Source organism: Syngnathus floridae, chromosome 21 (genome assembly GCF_059516105.1).
Source record: "Syngnathus floridae isolate MCC-2025c chromosome 21, RoL_Sflo_1.0, whole genome shotgun sequence".
In the NCBI taxonomy this organism is placed as follows: domain Eukaryota; kingdom Metazoa; phylum Chordata; class Actinopteri; order Syngnathiformes; family Syngnathidae; genus Syngnathus; species Syngnathus floridae.
This window is the reverse complement of record NC_142433.1, coordinates 8,746,121-8,774,036: the sequence shown is the minus strand read 5'-3', so window position 1 is coordinate 8,774,036 and position 27,916 is coordinate 8,746,121. Positions and strand designations below refer to the sequence as shown.

At 42.3% G+C, this 27,916-nt stretch overlaps 1 protein-coding gene across 3 annotated transcripts in view; it reads right to left on the bottom strand.

Moving 5' to 3' along the window:
• znf704 (zinc finger protein 704) overlaps positions 1-27,876 on the bottom strand; it is a 50,235-nt gene extending 22,359 nt beyond the window's left edge. The window contains exons 1-2 of one of the 3 annotated variants that reach the window (XR_015855091.1): positions 26,979-27,876; positions 23,413-23,579 (exon numbers count right to left, since the gene is read on the bottom strand). Coding sequence is in view for 2 of the 3 variants with exons in the window: in XM_088365553.1 (XP_088221679.1) it covers positions 23,413-23,579; positions 26,979-27,245 (434 nt within the window). In the remaining variant the exon portion in view is untranslated. The remainder of the gene's footprint in view (positions 1-23,412; positions 23,580-26,978) is intronic. The other 2 variants (XM_088365553.1, XM_088365554.1) reach the window with 2 other exon arrangements.
• Positions 27,877-27,916: the final 40 nt, after the last annotated feature.

Sequence of the window (27,916 nt, the reverse complement as noted above, 5' to 3'; positions counted from 1 at the left end):
AACAAAGAGATAATAATGTTTTCCTTCTTTTGGTCAAACAATATTGTCTTGAATTCAAACTTGTCACCGAAGCACCCATTTTACCCCACCTTGTAAGTGCGCACTTCATGTCATTTCGCCATTTGTTTTCTGACAACAATACCCTGCCACACAATGGACCCAACTATTTATCAACAAATTATTGCCTACAAAACAAAACGTGAATACCCAAATGGTATTACGAAGAAGGAGAAGTACGTTATGAGAAGAAAAGCTTCTTTTTACGACGTTGAGGGTAAGATACACAATGTACATAATCAAGCAAATTAGATCCAGAGACGCACTAAAAATTCACATTGCAGAACCTGCTAATTTCTACATTAACATCAGAAACTTAAGTTTTAGAGTAATTACTCTATAAGACAAATAATTGACTTATAAAATGTTGAACGCAATATATAAAACACACCTCACTATGAAGGAAATTGTTGAATTTGTTGAGTGCAACTCAAGCTAATGTTTTTTTCCAAGTAACTATTTGTAGATCTATTGAGTCAATATTTGATAAATTATCAAACTAAAGTACCATATGTATTCGGTTGTAGACCCATTGAGTGAACATTTGATATATTATGAAACAAATGTTTTTTTTTTTCCAAGTAGCAAATTTGCAATTACTGTATTTGCCGGTGTATAAGTCGACTCGGTGTATAAGTCGACCCCCTAAAATTCGACGGAAATTTACGATTTTATGATATATCCTTTGTATAAGTCGAGCTCAATTGTTGCATTATATTAAACTTCAAAATTCAATCAGAAATATGCGAAATTTATTGACGAAATGTGTTCAAATTCCGGGAGGCCGTGCGCATGCGCAGTGGCCGGAAATAGCTCCAGCCGAGCGGATCAGCTGTTTATAAGCACCACGGAGGAGATCACGGGGCCTCATTCGACTTCCAGCGGCCGGCGAGCTCGCGCACGCCGCCCGGCACCACCGGGAGGCCGGAAATAGCTCCAAGCCGAGCGGATCGGCACTTTATAAGCACCGCGGAGGAGATCGCGGAGCCTCATTCGACTTCCAGCGGCCAGCGCACTCGCGCATGCCGCCCGGCACCACCGGGAGGCCGTGCACACGCGCCAAGTGGCCGGAAATAGCTCCCGCCGAGCGGATCGGCTGTTTATAAGCACCGCAGAGGAGATCGCGGAGCCTCATTCGACTTCCAGCAGCCGGCGAGCTCACGCACGCCGCCCGGCACAGCCGGGAGGCCGTGCGCACGAGCCGGGTGGCCGAGTATAGTAGCTCCGGCCGAGCGGATCGGCACTTTATAAGCACCGCGGATGAAATCGCGGAGCCTCATTCGACTTCCAGTGGGCGAGTGCGCGCACGCCGCCTGGTTCAAATTTGTGCCAACGGCTCTTGCGCCATAAAGAGTCCGCCTCGACTGGTTCCCCATGTCGGCCAGAACAAGTGAAAATTCGGCCTCTTCCCCTGGAAGTCTGGCCAAGTTTGGCGAATATTTTCTAAGTGCCAACGACTCAACCGCCGTAAAGTGTCCGCCTCGACTGGTTCCCCATGTCGGCCACCACAAGTGAAAATTCGGCCTCTTCCCCTGGAAGTCTGGCCAAGTTTGGCAAATATTTTCAAAGTGCGAACGACTCAACCGCCGTAAAGTGTCCGCCTCGGCTGGTTCCCCGTGTCGGCCACCACAAGTGAAAATTCGGCCTCTTCCCCTGGAAGTCCGGCCAAGTTTGGCGAATATTTTCTAAGTGCCAACGACTCAACCGCCGTAAAGTGTCCGCCTCGGCTGGTTCCTCCGGTCGGCCAGAACAAGTGAAAATTCGGCCTCTTCCCCTGGAAGTCTGGCCAAGTTTGGCGAATATTTTCTAAGTGCCAACGACATTCATTTAGACATGGCGATTGAATGTTTACGTACCGGTAGTTATTGTTGTTGCTTAACGCGCGATGACTCGCACATTCGCTCAATACCCAGTACTTCCCCCTAGCAGTCATCGTCGCTGCCTGGCTTTCGATGTCCGTTATTGAGGTGAGAATATTTGAAATTGTTGCTGAGGATGCGTGTTAATGCGACGAACGCTTTATAATGATTCAGTTTCTCGCTGTTTGATGAGCCTGACGGACGCACACCCACGCACAATGATGCATGAGAAACGGCCTTGGTTACCATCACATTTGAAGCGATGAATACGAAGTTAAATTTTATGACTCGGTGTATAAGTCGAGGTCGATTTTTTTCGGTCGATTTTGGATCGAAAAAGGTCGACTAATACACAGGCAAATACGGTAGGTGTATTGAGTGAGCACTTAATAAATTACCACAAGTATGGTGCTAATTCAACGTTTTATTTTTACTTCTACTCAGGAGGGGAGCTGTATTATTGCCGCCAAAAAGGCACAGACCAGGCAGTCCAAGTGAAGGTTGTCTGTGGTGCTGAAGAGGCAAATGACATTTTTAAGAGTTTTCATGCCAGCCCGGCAGGGGCACACGCCGGGCAAAATAAAACAAGACACAGCATCTCTCTGAGATACTACTGGCCAGCGATGTCTGTTGACATTAATGAGTGGGTATGTAAACAATACAAAAAGAGTGTACTTGTTTGTTCATTTTTTTAAAGCCTGCAAAATAATGAATGAAACTATTCCTTTGTATCTTTTGCAAACAATTCAAAATGATTATCTAAGACCTTGCCCTTCTTTTTGCATGCATTTATTAACAATGACTACTTTTCCACATAACTTGCCATTGTCAGGTGTCCCAGTGCACCGAATGTCAGGCAGCTGGCATATCAATAAAAAGCCCAACAGAGGTCATGCCTATACAGGTCAGTTAATCCAGATAATGTTCTCTATTTTGACCCAAGGTCTATATAGTATTTTGTATGTGGCATACTTTATATACCGTAATTTCCGGACTATAAGTCGCGTTTTTTTTCATAGTTTGGGTGGGGGGGCGACTTATACTCAGGAGCGACTTATATTTTGTTTTTTTTCACAAATTTTTACTTGATCATTAAGACATCACTTACAAGTATAGTTGACCACTTCCCATGTTATTTTTAGTATAGTTGATCACTTCACATGCTTTTATATCTTTATCTTGAACATATTCAAAACATAAAAAATAGAGAAAACATCAAATAAAGCAATTAACACTTTAAAGCACCATATCCAAGTCTGGTGTATGTACACTTGCTCCATTTTTGCTCCTCTTATATTTATTATTATTGTGTGAAGGCGATGGCCTTCACACATATGTTATTCTACACCATTCTCTATTATTATTGTGTGAAGGCGATGGCCTTCACACATATGTTATTCTACACCATTCTCTATTATTATTATTATTGTGTGAAGGCGATGGCCTTCACACATATGTTATTCTACACCATTCTCTATTATTATTGTGTGAAGGCGATGGCCTTCACACATATGTTATTCTACACCATTCTCTATTATTATTATTATTATTATTATTATTATTATTATATTTTATTCTCCACACTTTTTTGTCCTGCTTCTTCTTCCACATAATTCATCCGATTCACTCCGTTCCACTTTTGACGTATTCCAAATATTCACGAGATGAGCGCTTCCATTTTTCTCGTTCCGAAAATTTTCCGATTTCGCAAAATTCGCGAATTTACGACAAATTTTTCCCCATTCATTCTCAATGGCAGATTCGACATTTCGCATTTACGTCATTCCCCTTTTAAATTCACCTCATTCAGCACATTCAAACCACATTCGGAATGATTCTCGACATTCCCAAAATTCCCAAATTCAAAAATTTCACGTTTTCACGTTAAAAATTCCGACAAAATTTCACGAAATTTCGTTTTTCACCTCTAATTTCTACATTTTTCGACCGATTCAACCCGTTCCAACTTCCAACTGTTCATCTTTTGCCTACCTATTCCACAACTTCCCACTTACAAAAAAATTCCAAATTTTCAAATTTGAAATTCAACCAAATTCTTCGTAATTTCGTTTTTCTACTCTAATTTCTACATTTTTCAACCGATTCAACCCATTCCAACTTTCAACTGTTCATCTTTTGCCTGCCTATTCCACAACTTCTCACCTACCAAAAATTCCAAAATTTCAAATTTGAAATTCAACCAAATTCTCCAATATTTCGTTTTTCTACTCTAACTTCTACGTTTTTCAACCGATTCAACCCATTCCAACTTTCAACTGTTCATCTTTTGCCTACCCATTCCACACCTTCCCACTTACCAAAATTTCCAAATTTTCAATTTTGAAATTCAACCAAATTCTACAAAATTTGGTTTTTCTACTCTAATTTCTACATTTTTCAACCGATTCAACCCATTCCAACTTTATTCACTTTGGTCACCTCATCCTTACCATATTCACCCCCTTCACCCCCACTTCCACTATGCTTACAAAATTCAACCCTTGACCCCCACTTCCAGTGTGGCGGCCATCTTGGATTGACCCTGAAGTGCTCCCAATGAACCTAGAATGAACCGGAAGTGCCCCAAATCGAACCGGAAGTGACCTTAGGTAAACAGGAAGTAACCTCAGGTAAACCGGAAGTGACCCCAAATCAAACCGGAAGTGACCTTTTTAAACCGGAAGTGACCTTTTTAAACCGGAAGTGACCCCAAATAAACCGGAAGTGACCTCAGCTAGACCGGAAGTGCCTCTTATCAAACCGGAAGTGACCCAAATAGACCGGAAGTGACCCAAATCAAACCGGAAGTGACCCCAAATGAACCGGAAGTGACCTCAAGTAAACCGGAAGTGACCCCAAATCAAACCGGAAGTGACCTTTTTAAACCGGAAGTGACCTTTTTAAACCGGAAGTGACCCCAAATAAACCGGAAGTGACCTCAGCTAGACCGGAAGTGCCTCTTATCAAACCGGAAGTGACCCAAATAGACCGGAAGTGACCCAAATCAAACCAGAAGTGACCTTATTTCAACATTAACTGCCCTAAATAGCTACATTAGGCGCTAACTTTTGCATTTATTGTCCGATTGAACCCGTTTCAACATTTTAACCCCAAAAGTGAACCTCCTGAAGCCGTTTTTTATCGTTTTGTTCCAAATTTCAAAAAATTTTGGCGCAATTGTTTTTTCTTTCAATTCCCACTCATTCTCTATGGGGATTCAAGATTTGCTCTAACTTCTACATTATTTAACCGTTTCAACCCGTTCCAACTTTCAACTGTTCATCTTTTGCCTACCTATTCCACAATCTCCCACTTACCAAAAATTCCAAACTTTCAAATTTGAAATTCAACCATATTCACCAAAATTCTGTAGTACACTTCTATTTTCCACATTTCTCAAGAAATTCAACTAATTTCAACATCATTCGGCATCATTCCCCAAGAAGTGATTCAAAGTATTCGCCTTCACACGCAATTTCTCCAGAAATTGCAATTTCTAGTTGTGTGAAGGCGATGGCCTTCACACATATGTTATTCTACACCATTCTCTATTATTATTATTATTATTATATTTTATTCTCCACACTTTTTTGTCCCGCTTCTTCTTCCACATAATTCATCCGATTCACTCCGTTCCACTTTTGACGTATTCCAAATATTCACGAGATGAGCGCTTCCATTTTTCTCGTTCCGAAAATTTTCCGATTTCGCAAAATTCGCGAATTTACGACAAATTTTTCCCCATTCATTCTCAATGGCAGATTCGACATTTCACATTTGCGTCATTCCCCTTTTAAATTCACCTCATTCAGCACATTCAAACCACATTCGGAATGATTCTCGACATTCCCAAAATTCCCAAATTCAAAAATTTCACGTTTTCACGTTAAAAATTCCGACAAAATTTCACGAAATTTCGTTTTTCACCTCTAATTTCTACATTTTTCGACCGATTCAACCCGTTCCAACTTCCAACTGTTCATCTTTTGCCTACTTATTCCACAACTTCCCACTTACAAAAAAATTCCAAATTTTCAAATTTGAAATTCAACCAAATTCTTCGTAATTTTGTTTTTCTACTCTAATTTCTACATTTTTCAACCGATTCAACCCATTCCAACTTTCAACTGTTCATCTTTTGCCTGCCTATTCCACAACTTCTCACATACCAAATATTCAAAATTTTCAAATTTGAAATTCAACCAAATTCTACAAAATTTTGTTTTTGTACTCTAACTTCTACGTTTTTCAACCGATTCAACCCATTCCAACTTTCAACTGTTCATCTTTTGCCTGCCTATTCCACAACTTCTCACCTACCAAAAACTCCAAATTTTTAAATTTGAAATTCAACCAAATTCTCCAACATTTTGTTTTTCTACTCTAATTTCTACATTGTTCAACCAATTCAACCCATTCCAACTTTCAACTCTTCATCTTTTGCCTACCTATTCCACAACTTCCGACTTACCAAAAATTCCAAATTTGAAATTCAAACAAATTTTTCAAAATTTTGTTTTTCTAGTCTAATTTCTACATTTTTCAACCGATTCTACCCATTCCAACTTTCAACTCTTCATCTTTAGCCTAACTATTCCACAACTTCCCACTTACAAAAAATTCCAAATTTGAAATTCAACCAAATTCTCCAACATTTTTTTTCTACTCTAATTTCTACATTCCTCTACCTATTCAACCCATTCCAACTTTCATGTATTCATATTTTGCCTACCTATTCCACAACTTCCCTTTACAAAAAATTCCAAATTTTCAAATTTGAAATTCAACCAAATTCTCCAAAAATTTGTTTTTCTACTCTAATTTCTACATTTTTCAACCGATTCAACCCATTCCAACTTTCAACTCTTCATCTTTTTCCTACCTATTCCCCAAATTCCCACTTACCATAAATTCCACATTTTCAGATTTGAAATTCATCCAAATCCTCCAAAATTCCACCAAATTCTCCAAAATTCCGTTTTTCACCGCTGTTTTCTACATTTCTCAAGTAATTCAACTCATTTCAACATCATTCGGCATCATTCCCCAACAAGTGATTCAAAGTCTTCGCCTTCACACGCAATTTCTCCAGAAATTGCATTTTCTAGTTATTATATTTTATTCTCCACACTTTTTTGTCCCGCTTCTTCTTCCACATAATTCATCCGATTCACTCCGTTCTACTTTTGACGTATTCCAAATATTCACGAGATGAGCGCTTCCATTTTTCTCGTTCCGAAAATTTTCCGATTTCGCAAAATTCGCGAATTTACGACAAATTTTTCCCCATTCATTCTTAATGGCAGATTCGACATTTCACATTTACGTCATTCCACTTTTAAATTCACCTGATTCAGCACATTCAAGCCACATTCGGAATGATTCCCGACATTCCCAAAATTGCCAAATTCAAAAATGTCACGTTTTCACGTTAAAATTTTCGACAAAATTTCACGAAATTTCGTTTTTCACCTCTAGTTTCTACATTTTTCAACCGATTCAACCCATTCCAATTTTCAACTGTTCATCTTTTGCCTGCCTATTCCACAACTTCTCACCTACCAAAAATTCCAAAATTTCAAATTTGAAATTCAACCAAATTCTCCAAAATTTCGTTTTTCTACTCTAACTTCTACGTTTTTCAACCGATTCAACCCATTCCAACTTTCAACTGTTCATCTTATCCTACCTATTCCACAACCTCCCATTTACCAAAAATTCTAAATTTGAAATTCAACCAAATTTTTCAAAATTTCGTTTTTCTACTCTAATTTCTACATTTTTCAACCGATTCTACCCATACCAACTTTCAACTGTTCATCTTTTGCCTACCTATTCCACAACTTCCCACTTATCAAATATTCCAAATTTGAAATTCAACCAAATTCTCCAAAATTTCGTTTTTCTAATCTAATTTCTACATTGTTCAACCGATTCAACCCATTCCAACTTTCAACTCTTCATATTTTGCCTACCTATTCCACAACTTCCAACTTACCAAAAATTCCAGATATGAAATTCAACCAAATTCTCCAACATTTTGATTTTCTACTCTAATTTCTACATTGTTCAACCAATTCAACCCATTCCAACTTTCAACTCTTCATCTTTTGCCTACCTATTCCACAACTTCCGACTTACCAAAAATTCCAAATTTGAAATTCAACCAAGTTCTCCAAAATTTCGTTTTTTTACTCTAATTTCTACATTGTTCAACCGGTTCAACCCATTCCAACTTTCAACTTTTCATCTTTTGCCTACCTATTCCACAATTTCCCACTGACCAAAAATTCCAAAGTTGAAATTCAACCAAATTCTGCAAAATTTAGTTTTTCTACTCTAACTTCTACATTGTTCAACCAATTCAACCCATTCCAACTTTCAACTCTTCATCTATTGCCTTCCTATTCTAAAACTTCCCACTTAACAAAAATTCCAAATTTGAAATTCAACCAAATTTTTCAAAATTTCGTTTTTCTACTCTAATCTTTACATTTTCAACCGATTCAACTCATTCCAACTTTCAACTGTTCATCTTTTGCCTACCTATTCCACAACTTCCCATTTACAAAAATTCCAAATTTGGAATTCAAACAAATTCTCCAAAATTTCGTTTTTCTAGTCTGATTTCTACATTTTTCAACCGATTCTACCCATTCCAACTTTCAACTCTTCATCTTTAGCCTAACTATTCCACAACTTCCCACTTACCAAAAATTCCAAATTTGAAATTCAACCAAATTCTCCACCATTTTGTTTTTCTACTCTAATTTCTGCATTGTTCAACCAATTCAACCCATTCCAACTTTCAACTCTTCATCTTTTGCCTACCTATTCCACAACTTCCGACTTACCAAAAATTCCAAATTTGAAATTCAACCAAGTTCTCCAAAATTTCGATTTTTTACTCTAATTTCTACATTGTTCAACCGATTCAACCCATTCCAACTTTCAACTCTTCATCTTTTGCCTACCTATTCCACAACTTCCCACTAACCAAAAATTTCAAATTTGAAATTCAACCAAATTCTGCAAAATTTAGTTTTTCTACTCTAACTTCTACATTGTTCAACCAATTCAACCCATTCCAACTTTCAACTCTTCATCTTTTGCCTACCTATTCTAAAACTTCCCACTTAACAAAAATTCCAAATTTGAAATTCAACCGAATTTTTTCAAAATTTCGTTTTTCTACTCTAATCTTTACATTTTTCAACCGATTCAACTCATTCCAACTTTCACCTGTTCATCTTTTGCCTACCTATTCCACAACTTCCCATTTACCAAAAATTCCAAATTTGGAATTCAAACAAATTCTCCAAAATTTCGTTTTTCTAGTCTGATTTCTACATTTTTCAACCGATTCTACCCATTCCAACTTTCAACTCTTCATCTTTAGCCTAACTATTCCACAACTTCCCACTTACCAAAAATTCCTAATTTGAAATTCAACCAAATTCTCCAACATTTTTTTTCTACTCTAATTTCTACATTGTTCAACCGATTCAACCCATTCCAACTTTCAACTGTTCATCTTTTGCCTACCTATTCTACAACTTCCAACTTACCAAAAATTACAAATTTGAAATTCAACCAAATTCTCCAAAATTTCGTTTTCTACTCTCATTTCTACATTTCTCTACCGATTCAACCCATTCCAACTTTCAAGTATTCATATTTTGCCTACCTATTCCACAACTTCCCTTTACAAAAAATTCCAAATTTTCAAATTTGAAATTCAACCAAATTCTCCAAAAATTTGTTTTTCTACTCTAATTTCTACATTTTTCAACCGATTCAACCCATTCCAACTTTCAACTCTTCATCTTTTTCCTACCTATTCCCCAAATTCCCACTTACCATAAATTCCACATTTTCAGATTTGAAATTCAACCAAATCCTCCAAAATTCCACCAAATTCTCCAAAATTCCGTTTTTCACCTCTGTTTTCTACATTTCTCAAGTAATTCAACTCATTTCAACATCATTCGGCATCATTCCCCAAGAAGTGAGTCAAAGTCTTCGCCTTCACACGCAATTTCTCCAGAAATTGCATTTTCTAGTTATTTATTATTATTTGTTTATTTATCATTTATTCAACACTGTTATTTATTCATTGTTTGTGCCTTCTTGGGGTTTTTTGTGTTGCTTGTATTCATATGTGTACTATCTCACCGAGGGATAGTGGAAACATAATTTCAATCTCTTTGTGTGTCTTAGTATATAAAAATAAAAAAAGAAATCGACGATAAAGCAGACTTTGACTTTGATAAAACAACCCAAAAAAATTATATTTTCAGACGAAACTGGATGAGGGCGCTCTAAATTTCACCGTTGGCCGTGACTCATCAACTGGGTGGGCTTAAGAAAAATGGCACCAAAAAGAAACTCATATTTTGTAGGTTACAAACTTCAAGTTGTAAAATATGCAGCTGAAAACAGTAATCGAGCAGCAGAAAGAAAGTTTGGAGAACCGTGATGTACCAATGGATTACTATTTCAAGTGACGTCAGTCGCGCGGCGCGGCGGTTGTTTACATACAAACGTGCCCACATAAGGACTACCGGCATCATTAGCGGTGATCATTTCTAAGTGACACGGAGGACAAAGAGTTTGAAGGAATTAAGGATTTGGAGTGACATAGAAGGTTTGAAAAACTATTATGGCTTTTACGCACGCCCGGTCCTACTCTACTGAGTCGGGGGCCGGCGCTCGGCCGAGTGGCTGTCCGCGAACGGTGCGCGGGGCTCGGACATGGCCATTACGCACGCCCGGTCTGTCTGGAAGTCCACGCCGCCACACGCTTGGAAGTTTGTTTTGTTTAATAAAGAGCCGTTTACCAAACCCACGTCTATCCTTGTACTTTGTTAACGCTACAATATAGTTATATAGTAGATCTGTGGAATAAAGACGAGGCTGACGCAGGGCGCACGTGCGGCGATGTTGACAAAGGGCGAGGAATTTGATCGATGGATTTAATTGAATTAAAGTGCACGGATGGTTTGATAATATTATTGGCTTGTATTAGTTATTTGAAATATAGTTTATCTATCGTTATATGAGCCTGTGGAATATTTTGAAGTGCAAGCGCCCTCAGCCGTGCGCACCCATTGTTGACAAAGAACGATCGATGGATTTAATGAATTGGAGTGACACCGATGGTTTTATAAACATGTTATTCATGTAATAGTTGTCCTTAATCACTCTATATGTTACGTCAGGCCCGTTCTCAGCTCTTTGTTTGTGTTTGTCACGTTAGCATACCTATCGTTTAGCCTGTTGTTGCTATTTAATGAATTGGAGTGACACCGATGGTTTTATAAACATGTTATTCATGTAATAGTTGTCCTTAATCACTCTATATGTTGTTACGTCAGGCCCGTTCTCAGCTCTTTGTTTGAGTTTGTCACGTTAGCATACCTATTGTTTAGCCTGTTGTTGCTATTTAATGAATTGAACTTGTTGCTCGTTCATGACTGTTTTTGGTGTGGGATTTTGTCGAATAAATTGCCCCCAAAATGCGACTTATACTCCGGAGCGACTTATATATGTTTTTTTTCACTTTTTGGGCATTTTATGGCTGGTGCGACTTATACTCCGGAGCGACTTATAGTCCGGAAAATACGGTAAGTATTTTTCTCAGCAACATCAGTTTAACACAATTTGTTTTTATAAATATTTATTTATTAGGTGTCTCAGCCATTCGAACTCTTGGGGATGGACCTCATTGGCAAACTGGCTCAGACAAAAGATGGATACCAATATATTTGCGTGATGGTGGATTATTTCACGAAATGGCCTCAAGCCTATCCATTGAGGTCGAAGTCTGCTGCTGATGTTACCGCCTGTATCCTAAAATCCGTCTACCTATTTGAGTCGCCAAAAAGGATCTTGACAGATCAAGGCAAAGAATTTGTCAATGCAGTAAGTACTACCGTGTTTGGCAGAAATTATCTTCATCATAGCTGTCAAATACAAGTCCCTGAGGGCATATCTGGCCTGCTACTTTATTTTGTGTGGCCAATGAAAGCAACGAAAGGATGTGGAACTTCATAAAATAGCTGGAGTAAAATTTAAAAAAAAGTTTCTTACTGCTCATTGTATTTTGTCCGTGTTTTGTGACTGTTGCAGTTGTGGGTGCTGTATTTCCCTTCTGTGTATTTGTGATGCAAAGCCAGTATAGTATAGCTCACATTCTCAAACACTATTTCACTGCAAAATTGCCCAACTCAATTACTTATTCTTTCCCCTGGCAACTGGAGATCAACAAGAGAGTATGTGAAATGCTCGACATAAAAAGAAGCCTTTGCTCACCATACCACCCCCAAACTAATGGGTTGGTGGAAAAATTAAATGGGACAATTCAAAGGTGAATATACTTCGTTTACCCAAATTAATCTTTGACGATTTCTTGTTATGATGTTGCTCATGAGTTTGTTTTTGTTTTCAAGGCACTTTCAAAGTAAATAACATGCACTATAAAAATTGTTAGGTCAGAAAAACACATTTTGGTTTAAAAATTGTCAGTGGAGTCATTTATATACAATTTTCCAAAATTAATAAAAAAAACAACAACACTGTCACCAGCGAAATTTTAAAACTTATTTTGTTTTTTAGAGTTCTGAGCAAAGTGGTTTGTCAGCATCCAGAAAGCTGGGATGAATATTTGGATGCAGTTACGGTTGGTCTGCGGACCAAAAAACAAATGACGACAAAGTACTCGCCTTACTTTCTAATGTTCAGCAGAGAGGCACGCTACCCCATTCAAGTGCCAGAACACTACGAGGTAAGATTTTGGCACATCAAGAAGAAGAAATAAACAAAAAGTTCCTCATAGGTATGAAAACAAAAAAGGAGCATCCTCCTGGGTGACACAGTCACCATCCCCACCAGCCTCAGCTCTTCCAGCCACTGCTCCTCCAGCCACTGCTCCTCCAGCTACTGCTACTCCAGCCGCAGCTCCTCCAACCACCGCTCCCTCTCCCACTGCTCCTCCAGCCGCAGCTCCTCCAGGCACCGCTCCCACTTCCACTGCTCCTCCAGCCTCAGGTCCTCTAGCCACTGCCCCCTCTGCCACTCCTCCTCCAGCTGCAGCGCCTCCAACCACCGCTCCCTCCTCCACTGCTCTACCAGCCGCAGCTTCTCCAAGCACCGCTCCCACTGCCACTGCTCCTCCAGCCTTAGCTCCTCCAGCCGCTGCCCCCTCTGCCACTGCTCCTCCCGCCGCAGCTCCTCCCAACCACCGCTACCTCTCCCACTGCTCCACCAGCCACAGCTCCTCCAAGCACCACTCCCACTGTCACTGCTCCTCCAGCCTCAGCTTCCAGCCACTGCCCCCTCTGCCACTGCTCCTCCTGCCACCGCTACCTCTACCACTGCTACTCCAGCCGCAGCTCCTCCAGGCACCGCTTCCACTGCCACTGCTCCTCCAGCCGCAGCTCCTCCAGGCACCACTCCCACTTCCACTGCTCCTCCAGCCTCAGGTCCTCTAGCCACTGCCCCCTCTGCCACTGCTCCTCCCGCCGCAGCTCCTCCATCCACCGCTACCTCTCCCACTGCTCCACCAGCCACAGCTCCTCCAAGCACCGCTCCCACAGTCACTGCTCCTCCAGCCTCAGCTTCCAGCCACTGCCCCCTCTGCCACTACTCCTCCCGCCACCGCTACCTCTACCACTGCTACTCCAGCCGCAGTTCCTCCAGGCACCGCTTCCACTGCCACTGCTCCTTCAGCCACCGCTCCCACTTCCACTGCTCCTCCAGCTTCAGGTCCTCTAGCCACTGCCCCCTCTGCCACTCCTCCTCCAGCTGCAGCTCCTCCAACCACCGCTCCCTCTCCCACTGCTCTACCAGCCGCAGCTCCTCCAAGCACCGCTCCCACTGCCACTGCTCCTCCAGCCTTAGCTCCTCCAGCCACTGCCCCCTCTGCCACTGCTCCTCCCGCCGCAGCTCCTCCAACCACCGCTACCTCTCCCACTGCTCCACCAGCCACAGCTCCTCCAAGCACCGCTCCCACTGTCACTGATCCTCCAGCCTCAGCTTCCAGCCGCTGCCCCCTCTGCCACTGCTCCTCCCACCACCGCTACCTTTACCACTACTTTAATACCGCAACACCACCACGACTGTCTTTAACTTTTAGACAAACGAGGGAAAATGTGGACAAATGTAAGATGTATTCATGATAAAACTGAAAACATATTAAAACATACATTATGGATATGTGGCACATAGGTCTTGTACTCACAAAGTGTTTTATAAATTTTGAGGTATTGTTCTGACTTATTTTTGGCCGACGTTCAAGATGCCTGGAAGGGAAAGCGCGTCCATGTTCTCCTATCAAAAATCGAGGCGTACAAATTGTTCTTTTGGGACATTATAAACGTTGGACCCAATTCTGAGCCGGAATCGGAGGTAAAATTATGTTTTCATATCTGAAACTTAGGTTTCTCGGTTTGACTGTTTTGTTTCAAGTCTTAATTGGCAGCACTGTATTTTTGGGGGGGGGGGGTATATTTTCTGTTTCAATTTGTTTGCCGTTTCAATTACAGGTTATAAACGCGTACCTCCTGTTGTTGGTGAACAAACACAACCAAATCAGCGTGGAAAAGGTTTCCTATAATGACTCATTTGCAATGACTAATTTATGGAATGGAAAGAGCTAGAGACTCAAGGTCTGTCTGTATTAGTACTGTTTATTGATTTATATCTTGCAAAATTATCAACGAAGTTAAGTTAAATGTCTTAATATTGTTGTCGAGCCAATTAGTGGCCCAACAACATTATTAAGATATTATAACAACTTTATTAAAAAACTCAATTGGCATTAATTTTGTTCTTTACCTATTTTATTGAAATTATTGACAGACGTATTTTCTTCTTCTGTTTATTTTTAGATCAACCTGGTGGAATACAAGCTTATTGTCAATGAGCATAAATGAGCATAATCATTGGAAGCTGGCGGTAAAAAAATGTTTTAATGACAAGACAGCATTACAGCAAAAAATGGTATGTGTAAAATGTTTAATAATTCATGCATATGAATAATAACACCTCATATTTTGGGTTTAAAATATAGGCAATCATGCCAAGAGAAAAAAGGTCCTTACTGCTTGATCCTCTTGGTGAGTCTCAAATGGACATTAAAAAATGCCTGGAATCAAGCACAGCTTCTAAAAGTCAGAGTACTATTGTGATATCAACATTTAACTGAAGATGTGCGCTTTCTTTTGAAAGTGGACTAGGTTTTTGTTTTTATCAATACAAATTATGTAATTGACGGATAAAACTTGAAATTTGTGTTGATGTTGTCATGCGGTCATGTTTATTTTCCGGATTTCTGTCTTGTCTGTGTCGTGACTTCACTTCCTGTTTTATTTTGTCATCCCTTCCGTTTCAGTTCGTGGTTCCTTCCTCTATGTTTCTGTTGTCTTGTATTCCCTGATCCCGATTGTGTGCACCTGTGTGGTTGACACTAATTGTCAGCACCTGTGTCCCAGCCCTTTTGTGTGTATTTAGTCCGTGTCTTCCCGTTGTCTTGTGCCAGTGTGTCTTGCCTTGTCCCGACCACCAGCGATTCCTTGCCGTACAACTTCCCAGTAAGATTCCTCCTTTCTGTCTCGCCACAGAGCGACACCTTTTGTTAGTGCCTTTTTCCCCATAGCCCTTTTTGTCTCGCCCAAGTGCGACGCTTTTTGTTTGGACTTTTGCCGAGTGTTTTTCCCTCGCAAGAGGCGCTTTGAGTTGTCTTTTTGGTCATCCTTCTGTTGGAATAAATCCGTGAAAAGAAAGACTCTGCATCCGAGTCCTCCGCCTTGTTCCCTGCCTGACAGATGTACTGGCTCTTATATTTCAGGGCGTTCATGCGCAAGAAAGGGTGCAATGTTTTGCAGGTAGACTTGTGGCACAGACCCCCATCCCAGGCAACAAGTTTCAACCTCTTGTGGTGTCTTTGCTTTGAAAGTATGCATTTGATTTACAGACTAGATTTACCGAACTCATATCACTCAATTATGCAAAAACTTAATCAAACATTACTCAAAACTAAAAAAAAAACGAATTTAGAGTTCATACAACAAAGGACTAAAACAAATTATTGTCTGACAGCAGAATTTTTTGTATGATATATAGGCTAAAGATGGCAAACATTTAAAGCATTCTTTATGCACTGTAAACATCTGACATTGTCTTTTTCAGTTTGCAGAACATCTTTCAAATGAAGAAATAGATTTCTCAGCAAAGGCACATGATATATGTAAATAGGTACAGGCTGCAAATTGCCACCACACTTCTATTAGAGACTGGTAAGTAATATGCACCCAAGAGATGTTATTGCCGCCCAAAAAATGGTCCTGACTGTGCTATCAATGCTATATACAACTCAGTTAAGTTTTACACAGGGAAGGTACTATAGCAATTCTTCTGTCTTTGTTTTCACAGATGATTTATCTGACTTGTGCTTTGTTTGTGGGGAAGCTACACATGACAAACAGATGGGTAATTATGTGAGGTCTTGTTAACTGATGCATGTGATGATTAAGAAATATATGGAATTACACATTCGTTGTAAATTATTGTAAATATGCTGCATTGTATGATCTTGCTTTTTTCTTTGTTTACCAGATTCAGTGTGACGAGTGTTGCAGGTGGTTCCATCTTGTATGTGTCGGGGAGCCTCCAACGGAAGGCTCTCTTTTGTGTATAACATGTACAGAAATTAAATGCTAAATATTTGAAGCTTGCTTGAAGACCATTTTGCTTTTTTTTTAATTAAAATTTTTATTTTATTTTTTTAATTTTATTATTTTAAAAAATATATTTTTTTTTTTCTTAATAAAGTTTAAAGTTATTATTTTTTATGTATGTTATATGATTAAGAAACAATGTTGTTTGACCAAAATAAGGCCAAAGAAATTGATAAAGTGCAGTAATAACGGTATCACTGCACAATATTTGTAATATTGTAATATATACTCCTTGTAGCATGTAACAGTACCCAAAAGGAGGAGTTTCTTTGCATCGAGGTTCATCTTGTATTTGACAGCTATGATGAAGATAATTTCTGCCAAACACGGTAGTACTTACTGCATTGACAAATTCTTTGCCTTGATCTGTCAAGATCCTTTTTGGCGACTCAAATTGGTAGACGAATTTTAGGATACAGGCGGTAACATCAGCAGCAGACTTCGACCTCAATGGATAGGCTTGAGGCCATTTCGTGAAATAATCCACCATCACGCAAATATATTGGTATCCATGAGCCAGTTTGCCAATGAGGTCCATCCCCAAGAGTTCGAATGGCTGAGACACCTAATAAATAAATATTTATAAAAACAAATTGTGTTAAACTGATGTTGCTGAGAAAAATACTTATATAACGTATGCCACATACAGAATACTATATAGACCTTGGGTCAAAATAGAGAACATTATCTGGATTAACTGACCTGTATAGGCATGACCTCTGTTGGGCTTTTTATTGATATGCCAGCTGCCTGACATTCGGTGCACTGGGACACCTGACAATGGCAAGTTATGTGGAAAAGTAGTCATTGTTAATAAATGCATGCAAAAAGAAGGGCAAGATCTTAGATAATCATTTTGAATTGTTTGCAAAAGATACAAAGGAATAGTTTCATTCATTATTTTGCAGGCTTTAAAAAAATGAACAAACAAGTACACTCTTTTTGTATTGTTTACATACCCACTCATTAATGTCAACAGACATCGCTGGCCAGTAGTATCTCAGAGAGATGCTGTGTCTTGTTTTATTTTGCCCGGCGTGTGCCCCTGCCGGGCTGGCATGAAAACTCTTAAAAATGTCATTTGCCTCTTCAGCACCACAGACAACCTTCACTTGGACTGCCTGGTCTGTGCCTTTTTGGCGGCAATAATACAGCTCCCCTCCTGAGTAGAAGTAAAAATAAAACGTTGAATTAGCACCATACTTGTGGTAATTTATTAAGTGCTCACTCAATACACCTAATTGCAAATTTGCTACTTGGGAAAAAAAACATTTGTTTTATAATATATCAAATGTTCACTCAATGGGTCTACAACCGAATACATATGTTACTTTAGTTTGATAATTTATCAAATATTTACTCAATAGATCTACAAATAGTTACTTGGAAAAAAACATTAGCTTGAGTTGCACTCAACAAATTCAACAATTTCCTTCATAGTGAGGTGTCTTATATATATTGCGTTCAACATTTTATAAGTCAATTATTTGTCTTATAATTACTCTAAAACTTAAGTTTCTGACGTTAGTGTAGAAATTAGCAGGTTCTGCAATGTGAATTTTTAGTGCGTCTCTGGATCAAATTTGCTTGATTTATGTACGTTGTGTATCTTACCCTCAAAGTCGTAAAAAGAAGCTTTTCTTCTCATAACGTACTTCTCCTTCTTCGTAATACCATTTGGGTATTCACGTTTTGTTTTGTAGGCAATAGTTTGTTGATAAATAGTTGGGTCCATTGTGCGGCAGCGTATTGTTGTCAGTAAACAAATGGCGAAATGACATGAAGTGCGCACTTACAAGGTGGGGTAAAATGGGTGCTTCAGTGACAAGTTTGAATTCAAGACAATATTGTTTGACCAAAAGAAGGAAAACATTATTATCTCTTTGTTTATTTATTTATTTAGCATCCAATATTGTAAATTTATCAGTGTACAAATCATTTATTTACATATACCCAGTTTTAAATGGGGGGGGAACATATTCTCACGGGGCACCCGGGAGGATGTGTTCCCCCTGTAACTTGGGCTAGGAATGAGGGAACCTGTTCAAGTTTGCCACATCACCTGAACAGGCCCCCAGGAAGACAGAAAAAAAAAACAGTTGGACTCCAGAACTCACCGTACTCAAAATAAAGGGGGGGGGGGGGGGGGACATATCCTCACGGGGGCACCGTGAGGATGTGTTCCCCCTGTAATTTGGCCAAGGAAAGAGGAAACTTGTTCAAATTTGCCAAACTCCCTGAACAGACCCCCAGGAAGACAGAAAAAAAAAAACAGTTGGAGTCCAGGACTCACCTTTCTCAAAATAAGGGGGGGAACATATCCTCACGGGGCCGCTGTGAGGATGTGTTCCCCCTCTGTAATTTGGCCTAGGAATGAGGGAACCTGTTCGAATTTGCCACACTACCTCAGCAGAGACCCAGGAAGACAGAAGAAAAAAAACTGTTGGAGTCCAGCACTAATCATTCTCAAAATAGGGGTGGAACATATCCTCACGGGGCCGGCATGAGGATGTGTTGCCCCCCTGTAATTTGGCCTAGGAATGAGGGAACCTGTTCAAATTTTCCACACTACCTGAACAGACCCTCAGGAAGACAGAAAAAAAAAAACAGTTGGAGTCCAGCACTCACCGTTCTCAAAATAAGGGGGCGGAACATATCCTCACGGGGCCGCCGTGAGGGTGTGTTTCCCCCCTGTAATTTGGTCTAGGAATGAGGGAACCTGTTCAAATTTGCCACACTACCTGAACAGACCAGGTGAAATAAAAAAACAATTATTAATCAGTACAATTTATTCTTAACTTCTTTAACTTTTCCTCAAATGACAAAGCCGCTCCATCTCTGGGTGTGAAGTTTGATAAAAAGTCCTTGTTGGGCTTGCAGTTGCCTCTGATGCGTCCTGTTTATCAGACACATGTATTTTTTCTCATGCTTGGTCGTGTAGTGGCGACTCAAATTATATTCTTTAAACACAGCGATCTGTGTACCACAAATCAGGGACATAGCTTTACCTTTCATTTCTGTAAAGAAATACTTGGCTGTCCATGTCTTCTTGAAAACACGGCGCTCCTTGTCAACTTTTCTTTTCTTCGCGTTAGCACACATTTTGAGGGCAGCATTACTTCGTGCTGTTCACCTACACGCACAGCTCACATGCACGCAAGCTACACGGAAGTGCAACGCCTTTCAAAATAAAAGCAAAACAGTTGTATTGTACGCACGACACAATTTTTATTTTATTTTTTTTAAATTACGATTGGCCTCATGCGGGCCGGACAGGGACGCACAAAGGGCCGGATGTGGCCCGCGGGCCGTAATTTGCCCAGGTTTGGTCTATTTACTCATGCCGGTCCTCACAATGCGCGCACGCACGCACACACACGCGCACACACGCGCGTGCACACACACACGCGCACACACATAGTACCAGCAGGTGAGGAGAAAAATTCACGCGGATGCAAGTTCTGACGACGTACGCGTCGCTATGGCATGTCCAACAAAGGCAGTGGCAATGACAATCACGGCGACCTTTGGCACAAATCATCAGCAAACACGTCACCACCCCTTATCCTCCCACGAGATGCCATAAACTGGTTTTCATTTAGCAGGCGGCAAGCTCGATCTATACGAATCGGCGGCCAGCTAAACAAAGAGAAGAGGTTCAGTCAAGCGAGTAAATGAAGAGGCTAAATGTGCTTAGCTCCAGAGGTAAATATGAGAGAACCCACCCCCCAACCCTCGCATTCTCCCATCCTTTGTCCTTAATGGCTTGATGTTAAGGAATGAGCAGTAAAGAAGTGGCTGAGATGAAAGGGAGGGGTGCGCCTGAAAAAGATGTCATATGAATGTTGGGCCAGTAATCAGCAACATCGAAAGCAGCGGGGTTTGACAGCATTCTTCATCGACATTGACACATTTGCATGGGTAATGACAAGCCAACTGCCGCAGGTAAAGCGCAGCACTGCATGCAAATGAGCGCCTATCGCATTCAGGATGCCAGGCGTGATTCTACGCTGTGGGGTGTGCAGCGCCAGTATAGCGCACAGGACAAAGAAGGCGAGGGATAGGAAATGAGCCGAGATAGAGATGATGAAGGGAAGGACAGTGGCAACGGGAGACAGAAGAAGACCTCGTCGTTTGTAAGCCGGCGACAGCTGGGAAAAGCGCTGACAGTGAAAGACAGGACGAGCGCGACGGCGGCCGTCCTTTGTTTGGTCAACAATCTGCAATGAATGTTGACTACGAAAAGCACTCATTTCTTTCTATTGAAATTCTTTGATTTTGGTGGACCAGAAGTTTTTTTGGCAACTATTTACTGTCCGGGGACAGGCAATTCCGGTCCTCGAGGGCCGGTGTCCTGCATGTTTTCTATGTCACCCTGTTGCAACGCACCTGATTCAAATGGTCAGATAATTAGCAAGGTCTGCAGAAGCTGGATAACAATCCTGATCATTTGAATCAGGTTTGTTGCAGCAGGGAGATCTATAAAACATGCAGGACACCACCGGCCCTCGAGGACCGGAATTGCCCACCCCTGAATTACGCCTTCATTACTGAAGATTGGCAACAGATTACATCATACACAGCTCTAAAGTCAAGAGAGAGTGAAAGAAAAAAAGGAACTCCGACGCTAACAGGGAGCGTTCAAAAGAAAATAACAGAGGCCTCTTTGCCAGGCCGAGAGGGAGCCAGCAGTGGTAAACACATCCATTTTGGGCTCGCGGGCGGTCGTCGCCAACGCATCCACGCGCGCGTGCACGCACATGCACACGTGCACACGCGCGCGCACACACGCGCACGTGCACACGCGCGCACGCACACGCGCGCACACACGCGCGCACGCACGCGCACACGCACGCACGCACGCACGCACACACACACACACACACACACACACACACACACGCACACACGCACACACACACACACACACACACCAAGAGACGCGAAGTTGGGACAGGAGCCCTCGGTTTTGGCAGGACAACACACCTGTGCCTGATCCAAAGCCCAGAGACGAACGTGTCCTGATCAATTTCTACCGGCGCTCTGAATCAAAATAATAACAAGTAAAGGAGCTGAAGCAAAATCTCAGCCATGAAGTTTTCTCCATAGGAAATGAAAGAAAGACAGTAAAAGACAGAAGAGATGAACCCACTTAACAGCCAGCCAACCTGACCCTCTCATTTGTTGCCACCCACGTCACTCTCCAGGCCAGGCTCGGCTATTTGAAGCCATGCTCATAAAAATCCTTCATCGTCATCATCATGAGAAGTGAGTCTTTGTTCCTTTGGTTGCTACAGGCTACATCTGGCCAAGTGCTGGAGCTAGATTGCGAGCCCGGCAGATGATGAATTAGCCTTTAAATTTCCTGCCCGAGCTCTTCTTTTATTTACAGTTCTGGTCAGCTGCCCGCTCACAAGGAAAAGACACCCAAGGCGGCTTCTTATGGGATTGCCACGTAAAATGAGATTCTCACTCTTGTCGTCTTCTTGGGGAAAGATTGATGGAGATGTGAGGCAGAACAGATGCTCATTTGATGGGGAGTCAAACAAATGGCAGATTTTCAACAAATAGCTTGCCAACACATCTGTTACATGCTTTTAACTCAACATTGGCGTTATAAACTGCAGGGCGTGGATGAGGATTTGATTATTAATTAAACCTCGATGACATGACGCATGGGAAAAAAACATAAAGCATCGACGATTGTCTGCTAGTGAAGTTAAACACCACACACCACATTGCAAGGAATCAAACGCATCATATGGATGCATCTGTAGAAGCAGATGGCGAAGGAAAACGAGAGTATTATGCTAAAGATTCCGAAAAACTCATCCAGGAAGCAATCGATTCCTGCTCGTCGGCCAGCGCACGCAAAGACAACATTTAGCCCCTCGCGTATGATGCTGCTGCGCAAGCTGCGGATTTGGCTGATAGTTACAAAATTGTAACGGGCATATATACTATGGAACCAAATAAAACATGATTCTGGCAACGTTTGTTGGACAGTGCATGAAAATGTGTTTACAAAAAAGTCAAGATTTAAGCCCATCTCTCTGGAATTCCCCTAGAGAATATTTCAAGTCTTGGGTTTCAATGAGCTTTTTGGCTTTAGACCTGACGCTCCACGCTTGACTATTTTGGACACGACGAGAAGATTCATCGCCTCAATGACGGGATCTGAGGCCAGAGATCTGGCGGAACCGAGTGCTCATCATGCCGGTTCGGCAAGTAACCGGCGACTCTTAAACGTCTTGTATTTCAGCAGAAGGACCGGAGGTTGTTCTTCTCTAACCCCTTCGAGCAATTGGTCACCGGAAGGCCATTTGGTTAGCAAATGGTATTGGCAGTTAACAATGTAAGGAAATTATAAGAACTATTGATTATGATACTGTGTCATGTAGAACTAAAGGAAGCCTCTTATGGAGGATGGGAATGCACCACCGGGCAACCGATGGCAGCACGGCGCATACGCGAGGCATGGTCCTTTGTTTGAGGAACGACAGGACAATGACATCATCGCTGCAAAACGCAAACCATCTGTGGCCGTGAGGAGCAAATGATGATGAAAGTGGATGTCAGACGCTCCGTTGACACAACCAAACCTTTGCTGAACTTTGCTCGTATGACCTCCCCCCGATGGGAAATCACACTCGTGTCAACACACACACATATGCACAAAGACAGACACAGCATCAATGACAATTTTTGACATTTTTCTGAGTTCTTTCCCGCAACCGCAAAGCCAAATGAGGGCCTACCTGGCGTGCGGGACGTCGATGCTGGAGGAGACAACCTTGCGCTTTTGCTCCAGCAGGGACACCGAACGGTAAGCGTCCATTCGTTTGCCGTTTGTCTCGTGGCGGTCGCCCTCCGTTGCCTCGGGGCCGTCCACCTTGTGCCCGTGCTGGCCACCGTTAACAGAGCTCTGAGTGGGAGGGGGGAGATACACAGACAGCCAGGTCTGGACGAAGCGAGGGCTTCTCAAGTGCACGTCAGATTTGCAAGGATTCAAAGGCAAACGGGCAGAAATACCAAAATAAGCATTGTGCAAGGTGGCAAAGCAGATGTCTGGGTCGCCCGCTAATTCCCAATCCGCCTTAAGCAAGGGCACTGTGAATGAGGGCCAATACGTCTGTAGTTGTAAGCGCAATCTATCATGACACCTTTGGATGGATCAAAAGCCTTTGACCCCAACGCGGAGCTACAAACGGCAGCGCTTCACAGCAGCAAGATGGCTGATGCTCCTACTCCTTTGTTCCATGCGACTTGTGACATTCTCCACACAGGAAATTGTCTGAGAACTTTCCTTCTACTCACCACATGTGAGCCAATTCTCAAGTGGACGACAAGTACATCGTCTCCTTTGACTTTGCTGATAATGGACACATTTTGCTGGACATTTTCTCACAGAGTTTGACCTTATTGATGATGAACCACGTGTGAGACATTTTTTCAAAGTTCTACTGTTTAAATTCTGAGATGATGGACAATTCCTTACATTTTCTCGACTTGTATCTAATTTCTGTGATGACACGCCATTACAAAATGTTCTCCTTGAGTCCCACTTGTGTGACGGCGGCTGACATTTTCTTGTTTTCGGTTGTATTTCGTTGGGGAAGTTAAACATTTTCTCATTGTTTAAATCTACGAGAAGTAACACAAGCTATTCTCAATAAAAGCCACAGCATCCCTTCCAGACGCAACTCATTGACGCAGCCTGCTCCTGAACAAAGACAATCTCCCGCCACCCATTGCAATCGTCATGCCTCTTTTGTCACGCTGCCAAATCACAAGCACGCTGTCAACAAGTGGCTATGAATGCGCATGCGTGCATGCACGCGCGCGCCCTCACGGTTTGTTTGGCAACGCGGGCACAGCTGCGCCAAGGGGGCGGCCAGCGTACACCCGCAAGCACCCCCCCACCGCCCTTGTTTCAAAAAGCAACTTGACACACACACACACACACACACACACACAGAGCGTGGGCACACACACACGCCTCTGCTCATTTTATGGCTTGTTTTTTACCTCGGAGGGACACTTGTGTCCATTGTGCACCGCGAACCACTTTTGTGGACATGACACACATGGAAACAGACATATGGGTTATTTTGTTTCCTAAGGTTACAAACGTAAACACAATGAAGCTAAAGTAAAACAATGTGGGGCTTTGTGCAAAAACACGCCTCATAAGTACGCCGTACAATTGAATATGGTCAGACTTCAGCTCGGTGAGCATCACAAGGGGTGCGATGACAACCATAGAACAAGAAATGGAATGCATTACTCAACTTGAGTCCACAGTCAGGAGACTGGCGGCCAGTCTCGTCATACAAACACAAATAATATTTACTGCATATACAGTCAAACCTCGGTTTTCGACCACAATCCGTTCCAGAAAGCGGTTTGAGAACTGAATCGGTCGAATTCCGAATCTATTTTTCCCATTACAAATAATGGAAAAAAAATTAATCCGTTCCAAGACTAAAAAACGTCTTTTTAAAGCATTTTTTCATTCGCGCATTTTTGTCCGATCGCGCAACTGCAGCGCACCGCCGAACACGCAACTGCACCGCGCTGGTCGCATGACTGTGACAGAGCCGTCGCTGAAATTTAGAAAATATTTTTAAAGTCCTGATGTACACTTTCCGAAATTTAAGTGGACCTAAGTGCGCAGGGAGTTTCATTTTGTCCGATCGCGCAACCGCAGCGCGCCGGGCGCTCACTGTCGGATTGCCTTAAGAGTGTCTTTGTGTTTTAGGATGGCTTTACTGCTCCCACTTGCTTTCTTTGGAGGCATGATTAGGGGGTTAATACAATCCTCAAAATGACGAAAATACAATAACGAAGGGAGTCAGTCAGCATCTCGGGTCCTTTCGGCTCATCTCGCGAGGTTCGACATCCGAATTTTGTTCGACAACCGAAGCAAAAAAAATCTCGAATTTTTTGTTCGAATTCCGATTTGTTCGAGAACCGGGACGTTCGAAAACCGAGGTTTGACTGTATTTCTCTTTGACGTGCACAAATTGTATAAATCAAATAAAATATTGCTAAATGATTTGAAGGCATGCTCTCGCTCAAAAACAGGCCACATACACTCCATAAGATAGAAGTGAGCCTTTAACGCCACAAGGAGGAGGTATTTTTGTATTCCTCCAAAAGTAAGGCTATTGATGTTTGTTTTGTACAACTTATAATTATTTTAAGAACCTTGAAAAGTCAAATATAAAATTAATTCCCGGTCCTAGTATTAATCCTCAGACAGGACAAATAAAATTGAGACCCCTGAAACACTACCTTGCAACTAGGTGAATCATGACAAGGGTACTTTTAGGGTGCTTCAAATGAATAGACGACCTGTTTGTCCATTTGTAACAAGTGTCAGTTGTAGTTTTCTACAAGTTGTATTCAAACGTGGTTAACTCTTTTTTTCCTTGTATGACAATTAATCGTGCTAAAATTAAACACATAAGGCAAAATGTCAACAAGATGTGGTCAAAATAGCAATGGGCTGCATTGGGCATTGTTGACATCGTGCCATGTTAACACAAAACACAACTAACCGCTGTTGGAGAAGACAAAGGGGTAAATTAAATGTGAGTTACCTAACAGCAAAACACAAACAAATTGTGGTAATCAAGCGAGATGTGTGCCATTTTATTCACATGGGATGATTAAAATCCAACATCTGGCATCAAAACTCGTGAAAATGTGACGAAATTACAAGCTCCAGTGTTTGGCAGTTTGCATCATGGCATGTGACAAAACGAAAATCAACAGGCAAACGTATGTTATGTGGCAGTCAGAGGCACACGCAGCTGACTGCAAAACACGTCTTTACAGTTAGACTGCAAAATGTGCGCCATTTGTGGTTCAACGGGACAACTGACAACGAGTAATTGATTGCAATAGCCACGAAAACCAAGCTCAAACGTCCTGTTGCTGTACATTGTTTACGTAACGCCATGTGACAAAAACAACAACTAGTATGTGCATAAGAGTGAATGCGTCGTCATCTTAGGCTAAATGGGACGCTTAAAACGGAATCGTCGCTTGCAACTTTGCGTCAAATGTGAAAAAGCGGAGGCCAGCAGGGGTCCAAACGGCTGGCTGCCATTTGTTTGCCTCTGCTCGGCCGCCTGCGAGTGCTCAAAAGAAACACGTCGCAAGCCCGCAGTCGAGCCCCTTTTGTCCCACATTGCAGAACGTCACCAAATCCTCATGACAGCCTGCCTTTTTGCACTGACCGTCAACGCGCCCCGAGGAGGGTGCGCTTGAAACGGCCACAACAACAACCCCGGCTGGGGCGGGGGCTTGTACGCACCTTCAAGCTGGACTTGAGTGGCCCCTTCGTGTGGTTCAAGCCGGCGGAGGTTATCTCGTCCTCGGTAAACTCCTTCAGGCTGCCGTCCGGCAGGAGCACCGTGTAGACGCTGCTAGTGTTTCCTCCGCGCCGGGCCCCCGCGTCCTCGGCGCTTTCCTGCTTGACAGCCTGGACCACTCCGGTCACTGGGGCGCCGTCGCCGGTCGGGCTCGACGCGTACACACGGCTGCCAAGGACGGAGCGCTTCACCAGACGCCGGTTGTGCATTTTTCTACGCGGGTGTCCGAAGAAAATTTACCAAGGGGCGGGGGTTGAAATCTTTTTTTCTTTCTTTTTTACCGCATGAAGCGGCTCGGCTGGTAAACGTCAAGGGGCGGCAGCGGCGGCGGGAGCCCTGACAAAACGTCTGGAAGCGGGAACATACTCGACCGACTCGACACTCCAACGAACGCCGTCGTCCTCGCCAACTTCCACGCTGAGGACAAGCAAACAATTTTTCCCACGTCCAAAATTGGCTGCCAATCTTCTTTCTTCTCTTTTTTCCTCGCCTCGACCTGTTTGTTTTCGCTGCTTGCCTCGCTAGCTGAGAGGGAAGTCGGCGAGAAAACGCGGAGCCGGCCGAACCGCCATGTTACGTGCATACGATTGAGAAAAATGGCTACTAGCAAGTCCCGCAACCTTCTTTTCGTCGACGAGTTCGCTTCTAATCGTCGGGCTCAAGGCTCGCACTCAACGCCATTCGCTGAAGTTCATTCACAGGAGCCGAAATGGTTTTAAAAACATCCCATGTGGAGAATTCCGCGTCCAGTTGCGGCCTGCTCCAGTCCGGACTATGCTGTAGCTTCAACCGGCGGAATGCTGTGCGTAAACATGTGCGGTCCCGCGATAGAGAGGCTCCGCCATTGGCCACCGGAGCACACGCCTCCATAAGCCAACCC